This window comes from Squalius cephalus (assembly GCF_949319135.1).
Source record: "Squalius cephalus genome assembly, chromosome: 10".
Lineage (NCBI taxonomy): Eukaryota > Metazoa > Chordata > Actinopteri > Cypriniformes > Leuciscidae > Squalius > Squalius cephalus.
The window spans coordinates 10,270,892-10,287,197 of NC_137131.1; the positions used below are offsets into that span (position 1 = coordinate 10,270,892).

The following is a 16,306-nucleotide window of genomic DNA, read 5'->3' on the forward strand; positions in this document are numbered from 1 at the left end:
AAAAAGGGGAATAGAGAAAAAAGGAAATAAAAACATAAGATTTTCCCATGAGGTTGAAGCTGCAGATTGTCTCCTTCCTGATCCCTGGACCTGCACTGATCTTGAGATGAGCCCAAAGAGAGGTAAAGTCACGCTCGGTGTTTGAGTTACCACTACCATTAACATTATCGGCTTCATCAGCACGGGCAGTTGGCATTTGTGTTTGTACGTTTTTAATTATATTCTTTGATCTCATGGATTGTTTCCTTACAGAGTATTTTCTCTCCCTCCTAAAGCGCGCTAATGTCTGTGTGGACACTGCAATACCACTTGTTTACACATAGAGGGCAGTAGTATCCCCAGAGTCAGGCAAAATAGTCATTCATTTAAGGTTTAGTTCATCCAAAAATAAATTCTGTCATAATTTACTCACTCTCATGTCGTTCCAAACCGTATGACTTTCGTTCATCTTCGTATCACAAATGAAGATATTTTTAATCAATCTGTTTTAATTTCTGTCCCTCCATGCTTCAGTCCCATTTTGATGCTTCAAAAAGATCATAAAGAGATCGTAAAACTAATCCATATGAATTGAGCAGTTTAGTCCAAATAAAAGAGACATGATCGCTATATGATGAACGGATTGAATTTTGACTTTTATTCACAGATAATCACTGATCAGTGATCAGCGAACATAAACAGAAGCTCATCCGTACTTGCTTGACGCGTGAGAACAAACCTCATTGGTTCATGCTGAAGCTCAAACGTGCTGCGTAACACACGAGAATGAACCTCATTGGTTCTCGCACGTCAACTAAGCATGCTTGAGCTTCCGTTTACCAACTGATGTGTGTGTTGATGAATGTGAGAGTGAGTAAGTGATGACAGAATTGAAATGTTTGGGTGAACAAACCCTTTAATTACAGTTTCTCATACTTTTTAAAAAACAAAACAAAACTACCCCTAACTCTGCCACCTAACTCGTTCCACAATTGGCGTTTGTGCCACGGCCATGGATACTGTAAAAGTTGCAGTGTACTGAACAGAAGTGAGCTATCACTACGCGACCAGATTAGTGATACTTCGGTGAGAACTTAGGACAGTAAGTAACCAACTAGCTACCACCTAGTAACGCTATAGAAACCACCCAGAGCACTATAGCAACATCATAATCAAGAGTTTTGTGCTGGGAAGCAGTTTTGTTCTGAAAAAATAAACACATGGGTACAAATTCTCAAGTGCAGTCTTCATATTGCCCAGCTGTTAACTGATCGATCATTATATTACATGATATATTATTCAAATTATTATATTGTAATAGTGTGTGTGTGTGTGTGTGTGTGTTTTAGTGATCTAAACCTGATCAAATCTCCCAAAACCACCTTTTGAGGATGTTCTCATTTGTAAAAAACAGTATAAAAATAAAGTAAATAATGTTTTTTTTTTTTTATATGTAAAAATGTTGAAAGTTTTCTGTAATCGATAGGGTCTGGGTTAGGTTAAAGTATTCATAATTAGCTATTATATAAAAACAATAGATGTCTATGCAATTTCCAGCTAAAGTCGTATGGTACAATTTTTGAATTCACAAATTTTGATGTTGAGCTCACAGGTGATTTTCTTTTTCTTTTTCTTTTTTTTATCATAGATGCTCGTATGGTTGCGGCTCGCATTGTGTGATAGAAATTGCGAAAATTAAAATGTGTGTATGTAAATATATATACAGTATATGTATATGTATATATGCCTATTTATTTCTTATTTGGGTGGTTAATTATGCAATTAAAATCTTAGATGCCATGAAATCAATCTGTTTAGTCTTGATTTGTAATGGCACACAGTTGTCAAAATGCATCAGTTGTTTTCTACATAGAGGTTTTAAGATCTCAGAGAATCAATCAGTTCTACAATTGAGCAAAAAACATCAATCCATCTATAAATCAATGGACTACTGCTAGAGACCTCTGTACTAATCACATCATTTCCTTTAACTGGGCTTTTAGCTGGATCTAGTGTCCCTGGATTTCATAGATTTACTGAAGTCTCTGGGTGAACCAAAAGTTTAGTGCGTTTTACAGACCTGTACAATTCCATACACACTCAGAGTTACAGGGAGGGAATATATATAGGGAATTACATTTTTATTGAAATATTACTGACCGCGGACATGACATTTGAGGTTCACTTTTGCAGGAATTATGTTACATCAACATATTTTATTTAGGCCTTATTAAAGCCTGCAATGGAAGTGATTTGAGGCTGAGGAACCGTAAGCTGCTCACTTGCTCACACATACATATATCACGTTTCCCTGTGAGCTGAAGTCTGTTGTCTTCACAGAGTCATAAAGTAACACACTCTTATAGTATAAGGGTCCACGTCCACACAAAAACCAGTCATGTAACACATTCATTCAAGAGGTGCTTTGCTCCGGTACATTATCCCACTTTCCATCCTTTCTTCTTATATCTTGACGCCCCTTTGTTCTATCTCACCTATTCTGTCTGGGCCTTTATGTCCATACAATCCTTAATCCACACCCCCTTTCTCTTGTTTTCTTTTTCTTTGTTCTGCTCTTTTCTTCCAGGTCAGCAGCATTGTCATCTACTGAAGAATTTAACTTAGTCTCACAGGTATATTATGCATTATTTGTATGTCTAAAATAAATCATTCAATGCTTCTGAGTCTAAAAAGACATTTAAAAGAATATGAGTAGATGCAAAAGTCATTTTATAGATGTGTTCCGCCAATAAGTGTTAAAGGCTAAAGATTGTGACCTTTGCCCTTTGAGGTTTGAATGCAATTGTTTAGGAGTACATCAAACTGTCATTTTTAGTTTTGTGATCAATTTGTCGACACAAGTGAAAGAAACTTCAATATGCTGGGGTCATTCTGTTTTGAACAGTTCAGGTTACGCTCCTTCACTGTCCGACTCATTGGACCAATTAGCAGGGCGGTAAAAGCCTCCCACATCCCTTACTGAAGAGACTAATAAAATTAGCAGGCCCTCCATCTTATCTTTGAACGATAAACAGCCAACTATTAGATTACAGCTATTAAATTAGATACAGTCTCTAAAATAACCAATTACCTGAATGTAAGTGTGGGATGGGTAAAATGAGGTAAACTAGTGTGTGTGCACGGAGTGGGATGGTTCCATTTGCGTATCCGAAAAAACGTGTTCTGTTTAATCGCTTGAATTAGTTTGATAACATTATACATTACAATAATGGAGCAGAATAACCATCAACCTCCCTATTCAAACCTCTTTGCCCCTGTTTCACCTTACACATTATTTTTATTAAAAAAATATATTTTTTTATTTTTATTAATTGTAAAATTTTACAAAACATTTTTGTACATTTAGTGTACACTAAAAACCTTATTAAAAACACTTATTACATGGCTTAGTTGAATTCCAATGTAGAATGCGGTCTGTTATTTCTTGATAACAGACCGTTGCCATGAAAAACAGAGCGTTGCTATGGATGCGGAACGGACTATTTTCTTTAGCGGAAGCAATGCAATCGTTTTTAAATCAATAAACTCCTTTTTAAATCAATATTTTGTGTCAAATTATTTATTTATTTTGTAGGTACCCATGTAATAATCGGGATATATGTGTGAGCAAGTGAGCAGCTTACGTTTCAATATGTTTGCTACAGTTGATGTTCTAATGACCCAACTGTCACTCAATACGTTACATCTCTCAGGTTTCTGTAGCAATGTGAGTCCTATTCTACCCATAAGCCTCTGGGCTTTTTAAATCACAACAATAAAAACACAATAGCAACTCACTAAAAGAGCCGGCTTTGTCTAGTCCAAAAAGTTCTTTCTTTCTTTCTTTCTTTCTTTCTTTCTTTCTTACTCGACTCTGTTTCATTCTGTCTCTGCACATTTTACAAATATTTGTCAGTCAGCCAACTTATCTTAAATCTATAGTCGGCCAGCTCTCTGCATGCTCTTTTTTTCTTTCTCTTTTGCCTTTTTTCTTTCCCTTTACTGCTCTATCCATGATGTTTTTGTGTACTTGTTTCATCTTATCTTTCTAATTGGCTTCGTGTTTGTTTGTTATCTATCATGTTCATTTCTCATTCTTTTTTAATTGTAGAGTTCCTCTTTGAGAAAATGATTCATCTTTAGCATCACAATAAGGATTTGAAATGGGTGAAATACAAATAAATCTATCTATATCAATTTTGATCATGAATGGGCATTGACTGAATTTTGTATCAAATTAATAAGTAATGTATTTCTATACACAGTAAATGTATTTCATTAGACGTAAACATTTACAGTGATAACTTAGTGTGGGATAGAATTCTATAGTAAGTTCAGTTTTTATTAGGCCTCGCATCATTTGACCACAGGCTCTTGATTTAACGGGTATGTCTTTATTTCCTGCTATTGAGTCAGATAACTTTGAACAGTGTATTTAGACTAAATCCCCTCCTGCCTCCGGCCTACTTTCCTGCCTCTAAGGTTTCTCTCAGGACAAAACCACTAGGACAGGGAAAATAAAAGAGTGGAGAAAGAGAGGAGGGAAAGAGAAGCAAGCAGATCTGTTACCCTGTTCCAGGAGGATGACAGTAAAACACTCATATATAACCACACAAGCTGTCCCTGGAGAGGGGAACTGAGCACTCGCAGTTGGTTTGTCATTTAAAATAAGTGATTGTTCTGAGTCAGAGGATGAATTAATTTACCTGCTAAACAGGAAGATACGGAGGAGAAAAGAAAAGAAAGGGGTTGAATGCTGCTTGGCCTGTGTTAAATGGGAGGGTTCTGCTGTGTCCTAGTTTCAGACAGAATGTTTGCAAACAGCTACATCTGTTAGGTCAGATTGCTAATGTTGTTAACATACACAACCGTTCAAAAGTTTTAGATTGGTAAGATGTTTTTAAAAGAAGTCTTTTCTGCTCACCAGGGGCTGCATTTATTTGATCAAAATACAGTAATATTGTAAAAATGTATTACAATTTCAAATGACTGTTTTCTATATTGATATATTTTAAAACGTATTTATTCCTGTGATGGCAAAGCTGAATTTTCAGCATCAATACTCCAGTCTTCAGTGTCACATGATCCTTCAGAAATCATTCTAATTCATATATGCTGATTTACTGCTCAAGAAACATTTGTGATTAATGTTGAAAACACTTGTGGTGCTTAATGTTCAAGTGATAATTTTTTTTCAGGATTCTTTGATGAACAGAAAGTTCAAAAGAACATCAAATGTATTTTTTTGCAACTATGTAAAAGGCTTTAGTGTCACTTTTGATCAATTTAATACATCCTTGCTGAATGTAAGTATTCATTTCTTTCAAACAGCAACAAAAAAATCTTTCTGAACCCATACATTTGAACGGTATTGTATATATCCTGGTCTGATATCTCATGAGTCCTTTAGCCTGACAATAGTATGGATAAGTTATAGAGAAACAGAGATTTCGGGTATTGATTCGGAGGGACATGAGAGACATGGTGTGATGAGATAGGAAGATATATGAAAGAATGATATCTGGCCAATATGACTGAAGAATCTGAGATACAATCTCTTTTAGAGTTGGCCGCATATCCCATGGATATTTACTCTGGCCTAGAAAATAAATAATGCAAACCTTTGCGAATTTTTTGGTGCCTTATGAAACTGAACTTAAAAAACAGTAGTCAGGTTTTTTCAATCTTATTAAATAATAAATTAGAATTAGTTAATTTGAAATTTACCACATCAAACACATTTTAGGTTACACAAGAAAAATATTACATTGAATGAGAGAATTTTACAGTTGATTTAAAGTGTTGTATACATAAAACATTTGTCATATATTTTTTTATTTAGATGAATAAATAAAACCTATATAAGATACACAATGCATATATAGTATATAAAATGCATATATAAAATACAGTCTATAAATCAATATATGATATAATATGTAGTATATTTGATATAATATATTCTGTTTACTCCTTAATTATTTCTACTTACTTACCGTAGTAGTCCTAGATGTGCTCCGTTGTCTTGGAATGTTTCATATTATTCATAGTTAGTCTGATAACTTTTGTAACATATTGGAATCTGGGGATAAATGACAAGGCTGGTCTTGACCAGGCCTCAAAAACTTTCTCTGCTCTCTCATCTCTCCATTTTCTCCTTCTGTTCATTCACTGCTTTTAGTCCAGTCAGCATGCTGATAAGCTCTTGTCTCGGTGTGTAAAGCCACACGTGTCTCTTGGATTGTTTATATATGTTTGTACAATAGCATCTCTACAACAGTATTTAATAATGTTTTTGCGAATAAGGGAAGGACTCACATACAAAACAACATTGTGTTTAAATCTTTTATTAACTAAAATTTTAAAATAAGTACACATTAAAAAAAGTGTGTGTTCTGAGTGTTACTGTTAATGCATGTGTACAGAAAAGATGAAGTGTAATTTTTGCTATTGGTGTTGATATGTATAAAGCTTGAAAATAAGTTAAAGAAATAATTATATAATTACAAATGGTTTAGAAAATGTTGTATTTATATTATTACTACTTCCTTCTTCACAGTTACATAAGACACAGTGCAGTGGTATAGATGACATAATCAGGCATAAAAGTTATACTTGTGATTATATTTGAATAAATAGGGGATATTTTATTATTAATGAGTACTGGCCAATTAATTAAACTCTTGGTGTACTTCTACAATCAGATTCTATGTTGGCTTAAAGCAAATGTCAAAAATCCACAAAATAAAGTGCAACTATTTAAATCAAGCCCGAATAGAATTGTATTATTTGCATAAAGAACAAGAAACATAAATGAAATGTCCTTGACCTGAACATTAAAACTGAAGGATGTGGAATGGTGTGTTCACAGGTGTGTCTCAGCCTATAGCAGTGACTAAGCTGCTGTGACTGAATGCAGGACGTAATTGAATGGGAGGAGTCATGTTGAAGGGGTGGGGCATGTTGGCCATGTGGCTGAAGGTGGATTGTTTGTCGTGCACACAACTGTCAAATTGCTGAAATTGAAATTGCTGCTCTCCTCTCCTCTTCTTAGGTTTGCCTGACATTTTCCTATTGCGTGTCTGAATCCCGTCTTTCTTCATAGTTAGTGGACGGTTCACCTGAATGCACAAACATACACACTATACATTTATACAAAAGTAAAAGTGGTGCAGGGATGATGTCAAAAACCAGAATACGAATTCACCACTGGTTCACTAAAGATTTTTCTATGAGATTTTATAAGGATTTTTAATGTATGAGTAAAATAAGGTCTGTGGTAAACATAACTTGAAGACACTTGAACGTTTTGCTCTAAAATGTAAATTACACACACCCATATTGAAAACGTTAATTTAGTTAATATTTATAATAGTTGTTTCTAATAAGAATGTCTGAAGTGTGAGTGGTTTACATTGTAGAACAAATTAGACTTGCACCACTCTATTACAACATTTATACAATAATTAGACTATTTAATTTTTTTTAAATAGTAGGATGATAGACTACCAGCATATTTAAAATGAAAAAGAGTCCACTTTAGGTGCAAACTAGTTCATTTATAATGCAAACAATGGATGTTAACCTCTTACAAATAGAAATTCAACATATATGTATGTTTTAATTTTGGTGTTTTCTGTCTATACAAAGTGCTAAAGCTAGACAGATTCACATTTACTCACATTGTGTAGTTTATAGTATAGGCCGCAGGCATTACAGACGGGTTCTCCATTGGCATTACGTCTCCAAAGTGTGGTGGTCCCTGTCTGGCAGTTGGCACAACAGGTGCCTGCTCGTCTAGATGCTGACTGAAACGTAAAAAAAACACATAAAATGAAAGATGGTTGATGAGAAGAAATTGATTAATGACAAAACGTAAAGCTTGTGAATAAAAATAAAAATCTGGTCGAACAGGAAGGACAAAAAAAAAAACCTGATTCAAGCCCAATAAGGTAAGGCCTGAAGCTTTGCATAATTTGGTCACTCTGGTATTAAAGGTGTGATCTGTTCACTGATGCAGTAAATGTTTATATACAGGAAGTGCTTGTTTGTCTCATAAATGAAACATTGAATTTCAAAAAGTATATTCTGACTGTATAGGGGACAAGGGACAAGGTGGAAAAAAAAAATGAGATGGGAGGAAAAATAATAAGTCAATGCTTTTGTGCTCCCCCGAGAAACTTTGCATTTCAAACGTTTTTTTTAGCGAGCGAACGCAAAGTTTCTCAGGGGAATGCAAAACTTTTGCCAGAGAAAGCAAAAGCATTTAAATATTGTTTTTCCTCCCATGTCATCACCATGTCCCTTTAGGGGCTCCGTATGACCGTGAAATGATACGTATTATAATATTATAAAATTACTTTTGATTTAAGCTTGACAAAAATAATAAAAATGTAATATATAATAATTTTAAAATATTTTAAAAATGCATCTGAAATAATTAAAATTATTTATTAAGTTCATATTTTTCTCCTTTGCAGAGTATCTTGTTACACACATTATAAGCATTAAAAACATACTGAAAGACTGGTGAATGGAGCCGTAGTTAAACCCTATAGCAATAATATGAAGATTGCTGGTCCAAATCCTGTGTGGAATGTCAGAAAATGTAGACCTGATAGCAACATGCTGTTCTGTTCTGTCCTGTTCCTTTTGGACATATCCACACAGAAAACACTCTCTTACGAGCTTAATGTGACAACTTTGTTACTGGCACAACTGACAAACCAAAACATGTATTGGGTCTATCTTTACACTATTCTTTCCTCAGGACTCTATGAGCCATTTTAGCAAACTGAAGAACAGACGTGTGCATTGCTTATTAACTTACTACAAAAACGTTTTAAATAAATGTTTAGACATGGAGAAATCAAATTTGATGATGATAAAATAAGTTTTGTAATTGAAACTGAATTAAGAAACATTATGATGCTGGCTTGGTCAAACTCTCAAACTCACACGTTAAACAGAAGTACGTCCTCAAATACCATAAATTCACATAACTATACAGGTATAGTAGATTCTCAACATGCCAAAAGAAAATACAGCAAGAAAACAACCGCAAAAGGAAGCGTTTTTGGGTCTCACAAAGTTATCGGTACCGGGCAGACATCCTGCCAAGGAAACAAATGGACCGAGCTGTCTCTGCAGGCGCTCTTCAAATATACGACCTGTAGCTGGTGCAGAAGCACATCACACACTGACTCAAGAAAGAGACCTGAAGCTAGTCAGCCTAATTTACAGCTAATATGCTCTGAATGGAGGGTCACACAAAATATGTCGACGCAGTCACTTTTGAGCTGATTTATTACATTTCCCTTCATTGTCAGTGACGGCAGTTTTGCAGCCGCTTTGTGCTTAACCATTGCACTGGGCTTTCATGAATATGAAATTGTAAACTGTGTTCACTTATGTGCTCACCATAAAAATATATTTGGTGGACAGGAATTTATAACATTACAATCATGTGATATAAGGAATTAAGGTAAGATGATAGGCCTGCCAGGAATATAAGAACTATTTGATTTCTGGTCAAGTTTACACTTGCTAATGAATTCTAATTCATTACTTGCTATTTAAACCTGTCAGTAAGGCCATGGAAACTCAATAGTCCATCACACACTCTCACACACAGGCCTTTCGCTCTTTTTCTCTCTTCATTGTCAGTGCACATTTTCTGACTTGACATCATATTACATGGGAAAAATATTATCGAAAGTGAAACACTACTCTGAAACATATGACAGTTTTCCCTGTAGTGCTCTACAAATTAGTAGTACATACATGAACAATTTTCTTTTTTCATTAACATTTAAACATTATAAATGTACATCTGCATGAGCAAAACATAAAGGGGTTTGTCAGAACAATCCTATAGCTCAAACAAAGTCATGGGTTTGATACCTAGGAAAACTGCACAGCTTGTACACAATCTAAGTTGTTTTTGGAGAGGTTTCAGTTTTCTATTAGAGCAGTGTCTTCTAACATGTTTGAACATGTAAAGGTGTGTATATATATGTGTGCAGGACTAACCAGTCTGCGCTTGGGTCTGATGAGTGGTCGGTTCTGGCCGTTCATCTTGTGATAGAGTCCACATGCGTTACACAGATAATGACCTGTTCCATCCCTCCGCCACAGAGGAGTTGATGTAGCTCCACAATTCACACATTCACGCCCTGCCGGCACACATTATAGCACAGAGATGCAAAAAATGAGGAGAGAGGAAATTAAAAAAAATGTAAACAACTTATTCATGCTGACAGTATTTATTACACATAGAGATAGACTGATACTTAGTTTAATATTTGTTTTACAGTAATTCAAACTTTTTTTCTACTTTTGAGTTATCGGTTCTCCCGATCAGGTGCACCGATAAGTGCAGCCATTTAGTGGGGGTCTAAAGAATAGCACCCCAACAGGAAGCAACAGTATTCAAGGTAAAACAACGTACTTATTTAATGCATTAGTTGGATAAATTAAAAGTTAATTATAACTTTTTAAATTACAACTATTTATTGTCGAAGCATGTTAGGCTTAACCATTTGACATGGCCCAAAACAGCCCTAGAAGAATACAGTACATTTGTGACCTGACCATTTAGCAAAACAACTTAAATTACTATTATTATTAATTTTTATGACATTATTAATAATAAAAAATACTAATAGGGCAAATTATGTTTCTTAGTCTAATTAATAATTATTACTGAGTCAATTAAGCAGAAATATAACTAATTAAAATCGGTTGTGTATGTGCAATTGGACCCTTTATATATATATATATATATATAATTTTTTTTTTTTTTTTTTTTTTTTTTTTGTGTGTGTGTGTGTGTGTGAACAAAGTTCAAATTATGGCAAGACATTGCAATGTCCATGCTACATATAATTTATTGCAATGCCAATTGGTATTTACCTGTTCCTTAAAATAATAAAAGTAGCCTTATTCGTTAGGCTTATATTGTTACACGAACTCAATACGTTTGGTTCATTTACCGGCAACATATGTTTAAAGCTAGACAATTAACCAGTTATAAGTTCCACTGTTAATATGAACTTTGAACTTACCTGAGAAAGCGCGGGTTTTGCTTTTGCATTTGGACGTCATGTGGCTCGCGCTGCTGCCGAGAAGGCCTCTGGAGTGAAACACGCCGCCGGGGGGGTACTCGTGCGCTCCAGCCAAAGCGTAATCGGAATATGAAGGTATATGAGTTGTAGTTTGCGCGAGGTTGCTACGGATTGGACTGGAGCACTCCATCTTCATCCCGTCGACAAGATGGAGATGGTACTTCCCAGCGTCCCTCACAGCAGCACACGCAGGGTCAGGGGACGCATCTTTGGGTGGAGTAGGGGGTAGGCAGTAGAGCTGAGGGCTGCAGTGTTGCGTCATTGACAGGCACTGCACTGCACCTGGGGCAGGAGTACCGGTGCTCGTGAATAGGCTGTTTGAGTTCTCGGCGCCTGCTGAATGCAAAACCGCTTTGCCCAGGTGGCTGACGGCCCATGAGCTGTGGTGCTGCTGGGCCGCCGAGAAAGTCGATTTACTGTTGTCCAGTAATGAAAGACCTTGAGTGGGGATAAGGTGAGGTCGACACATTGAGCCACCAGTAAGCCGTGCTTCCAAAAGAAAAAAAGGAGGGAAAAAAACATTAAAAAGAACAATTGTAGGCTATACACGTGCATTGCTAAAGTCAACTCAATTTGAACTTCTCACCGCATTTAACCACACTTTAAAGCTATAAAAAAAAGAGTGCAGTGTTGTATTACACCAGCCTGATGAGTACACAAATGAGGAAACTCCTAAATGTTTTAAATCGCACCTATCAAAAGTGACTGACAAATTAGGCTAAATATTGTGGGAGGTCAGATATCTCAGCGGAGACGCGAAAATATTATTGTATAAATTGAAGTTAGAATTAATTATCAAAATATTTGAAAACTTAAGAATTCATTGCCCTCGATGTTAGATGTTATTTTAACTTCCGCGAAACGAAATGTTTCATTATTCAAAACGCATTCGCTATTTTTTGCTAGACTTTTAAACACAGCCTAGATATATAGCTTATAATATAATATAGCTAATTGTAAAACATATTAAATAATGATATAACAATATAATAATAATATATTAAATAATTTATTTGTAGGCCTAAAATTTCCACAATTAATGTGTTGTGCGTATAAACTATGCGTATAATCTTGGCTAAATTTATGTAAAGATTCGTCAAACTAACCTAAGATACAATTTGAACTTCCGTTCATTAAAATAAATATCACATGGCAGAATTGCACAATCACAAAATTATTTAATAATAATAGCATTAATAATTTACTATTGAAATATGACTATTCTTTCGCAGATGAATCTTCCAGAGACTGATTATGGTGGTAATTGTTTGACAATGCAATTAGTAGCCTTGTGACCCAATAAATGTGACCGACAGTTTTAGAAGAAAAAAAGTGAGCAAGTGAAAAGTATTTCGTTCAAACTCAAAATAGTGCCAAAAACATAAGAAGCTAAACACGCAAAAAATGGCAAGAGAGTTCCAGGCCTACTCACCATGCGTTTGATTGTAAGACATTCGTGCACGAGTATGAGAGTGGGACCCGTGTGTGTGGTAATAGGGGTTTCCTTGAGAGTCTAAATGACTGAGAAATACATCTACCTCGTCTGGTGGTAATAATGGGGCACCTTGCTCCATATATCCCGAACAATGATGTCCTAAACCAGAGTGCGGAGACACTGAATCTGAGGTACCCATTAAGGCTGAATGATGAGCGTGCATCATCCACCGGGGTTCCGAATGGAGCTCCATCATGTAATGATGCTTTCCCGTAGGACACGGATGCAAATGCTCCTGTGCTTTAAAAAAGTTATTCCAAGTTTATCCAGCGTGTTTTTCCCAAGTGTTGATTTCTTGAATCTTAAATATAAGTCTAAATGATTTAGTACATATGGCAGCGTAAACGTAAATGATGTAATGAAATATTAAGTCAGGACAGGAGTTCGCGTGTCTGTCGTGTGACTTGATCGGTTTTAGAGTCACTGGCAGCGGTGTACACGCTTTCAAAGGGATGCGCGCGGAGCGATGCCCTCAAAGATAGTGATCTCGCGCGTGCAAATACCACACAAATGCCACGGCTGATTACATCATCTGTGTTGGCATGAACTGATTTAGCTCCTTAGAAAACGTTTAAACAAATCCTGCTCGGTGGGAGAAAAGCTGAGGTTGGAAAAAAAAATAGTCCAAGAAGAGTATCGGACCTTATTATCTCGTCACTCTAACTCCATGACACGCGCCTACAGCTCAAAGGTACTCGTGCCTATACGGTGATGAGCTTCGGGATGATCACCACAGGTAGTCACACTAGCGACTAGTGAAAACCAACGTGCAAAATAGTTGTATATGAGGCCGAGGGCGGACTCCTCCCGCCAGCATAAATGCTTTTCTAGCCAATTAGAGTTTGCCCTTTTTCCAGCTTGACACCTGAAACTCCAATTTACAACACGCGTCTCTTTTCGTTAGCGTATGCGAATGGGTGTCATTTGTTCTTTACACCTTTGGAAAACGATTTATGCGGAAAACATTTTTATTTATTTATATTATTTAGGCTATATAAGATTTAGCCTATGTAATATATATATATATATATATATATATATATATATATATATATATATATATATATATATATCAGATAATAGCCTACAGATTGTAGCCTATTGTTTTTCCTATTAAATTCAATGCATTTGGCCGAATAAAATCAGAGTTTATGAAACTGAAGATAAAGTATAGTATATAGCCTACTTATATATAGTATAGCACCTGAAAAATACTTTGCGCCTCCAGGTGAAGTGAGTTTTTTTTTTTTTTTTTTTTTTTTCTACGAAGCAATGCAACGTCCTCCGTCGACTTCTCCTTAGCTTTAATTATTCAGGGAATAAGTTTCTGGCCAGCGCGCGCGTATTGTCTGTCTCGGCAGATACGTCTCGTGCGCGGTCAATGACAACACGAAACCGCTGACCACCCACCCTGACTCTCATAAGATCTCTCCATCACTTGATGAGAGAGAGAGAAAGTGAGAGGGAGTCAGGCAGGGTAAATGAGACGGAGGGAGATAGAGATATAAATAGATGGCATGCCTTCACATCGCTTGCCGCTGCCATTCAAAATCAGACCAGTGTCATTTTCAAGGTTTAAATATACATTCAACAAGAAAACCTGCTGATTTATAGCTAATATAAGTTCTGTTTTCTAACATTTATCAACATCACACTAACATTTTAATAAAAAAATTATAATTTCGTTCTGTACATTTCCACCGTGATGAAAAAGTGACTAAAAGAACTTACAATTTTCACATAAATTCCATTTTGTTGTGATTTTGTACAACAATCCTTTCTCTTCTGCTTAAGTATTTAAAGTAATCAAATTGCTGGTGAATGCAATAAAAAGCAGCATTTAATAAAACTGGTGATTTCCAGTATACATTTATTATATAGTCAACTCATAGTCAAAAGGATGACCAATGTGCAATTTTTGGTTGTGTTCCTTTGAAGAAATGGCAGCATCTGATATCTGAGTATCTGAGTATATGCTTGAGTTGAAACAACACTTAAGATTTCATAAAACCTTAAAAAGGTACAAAAGCTGGGGCGGGACTCTTTCAAAAGGTGCACCATACCTAAAAAGTGCATATTAGTATAGCTCAAAAGTACACATTGGTACCAAAAGTTTACATATTATTAATAATCAACAATATTATTGATGTGACTGACGCTGTTGTAGAGAACTGAACTGAGTTGGACGATCTCATAATTGTTTGCAGAACTGCTTTATAAATTAATTTTACTAATTTAATAATTGATTTTCTTTACAACGTAACTGAATCAACACCGAAAGGCATGTTTATCACTGTAAAGCTGTTTTGAAACAATCTGTATTGTATGAAGCACTAATAAATAGAGGTGACTTGACTTGATGTTAGAACCTTTTTAAAGGGTACCATCCCAGTGACAGCTTTTGTAACTTTTTAACTGAGAGTGTATGATAAACATTTGGACCTAGAACTCTCTCTTATTCTTTCTGCCTCTCTCTCTCTCTCTCTCTCTCTCTCTCTCTCTCTCTCTCTCTCTCTCTCTCTCTCTCTCTCTCTCTTTCTTTCTGCTTGACAGAGTGAGCTCAACAATGTAGCCCATGATCCCTTAATTGCCTTTTCATTTCCTCCGCAAAAGAGAATAAGGAAGGCAGTATTAACAGCCTACTGCAGTAACAACCTGCCAATCATATTTTCCTTTTATCAGAAGGGAATATTAAACTACCCACAATATATGCACATTAACAGTTATTTATAGTCATCCTTTTACTTTCACTGAGATTATGAGTGCCAAGTTTGATCTTTGTCAATTCCTTGTTTTTGTTTTACACAAATCACACTTGTATTGTTAATACTTTTTTTGTTCTGTAAATAAATATTATTGATATTAGATTGGATATTAGATTAGATATTGATTACATGACACACCAAATATGCTGTCAGTCTTTTATGAAACCACAGTTAAGCATATAATCAAATTACAGCTGTAATTATGAAATCCATACATTCTTCTATTATAATTATTTACTATTTCAGACATGATTTTGAATTATTGATATCTGAAAGCATACAGTTTATACCTTTTCTGTGGAAATCATAAAAACTCTCAGTGTGTGTGTAAATTTTGTGCACCTGTTTGTGAATGTGTGTGAAGATGTTGTAGTGTGAATAACCCTCTCCCCCTCCCATACCCAGAATGCCTTGCAGGCCTGGTTTTCACCACATCAGGATACAGGGCTGCTGCCTGAATTCCGGTATGAAACGGAGCGCTGGTGCACCGCAAAGTGTGTGTCATACACATGCACATCCCTCTTCAGACAGATGGACAGGTGCTGTAACGGACACTTGCTTTTGCTCACGTCTTACATTCGTTAAGTGCAGCCACTCCCAATGCAACCAATTAATTTCATGTCACACACACATTGTGCAGGCAATTACCAGAGCAACATCACACATAACAGAGCTGATGCTTCAGATTTCAGTCAGGACACATTTGAAATTAGCATACTTACATCTTACAAACCTAAGTATGTATTCCTGTGTGAATTTTTTTAAAGATGGTGTGTATCTTGGGATGCCAGCAAAGTAGCAGCTCTTCCTGAAGGCCCATTGAAGGTAAATTAGCCAAAGCTAGGTTTAAGCATCTTTTTATTAATGGTTAGGAAGTCCTAGTATTGAGTTCCTGTTCAAATCATGTGTTCATGAGCAATGCATTCTAAGATATTTCAAAA

The 16,306-nt window shown here is 35.8% G+C and overlaps 1 protein-coding gene across 2 annotated transcripts; it reads right to left on the reverse strand.

Annotated features, from left to right (window-relative positions):
* Positions 1-6,318: 6,318 nt before the first annotated feature.
* Positions 6,319-13,357, reverse strand: gata2b (GATA binding protein 2b). 2 transcript variants are annotated; one of them, XM_079884640.1, is made up of 5 exons: positions 12,538-13,357; positions 11,046-11,594; positions 10,012-10,154; positions 7,662-7,787; positions 6,319-7,100 (listed from the first exon to the last, which is right to left on the reverse strand). In XM_079884640.1, the coding sequence occupies exons 1-5, from the start codon at positions 12,794-12,796 to the stop codon at positions 6,858-6,860; spliced, it is 1,320 nt and encodes a 439-aa protein (XP_079740766.1). In that variant the 5' UTR covers positions 12,797-13,357; the 3' UTR covers positions 6,319-6,857. The 2 variants fall into 2 exon arrangements, with proteins under 2 accessions (XP_079740766.1, XP_079740767.1); XM_079884641.1 differs by having other exon boundaries at positions 7,021-7,100; positions 7,662-7,783; positions 12,538-12,857.
* Between the last annotated feature and the right edge of the window lie 2,949 nt (positions 13,358-16,306).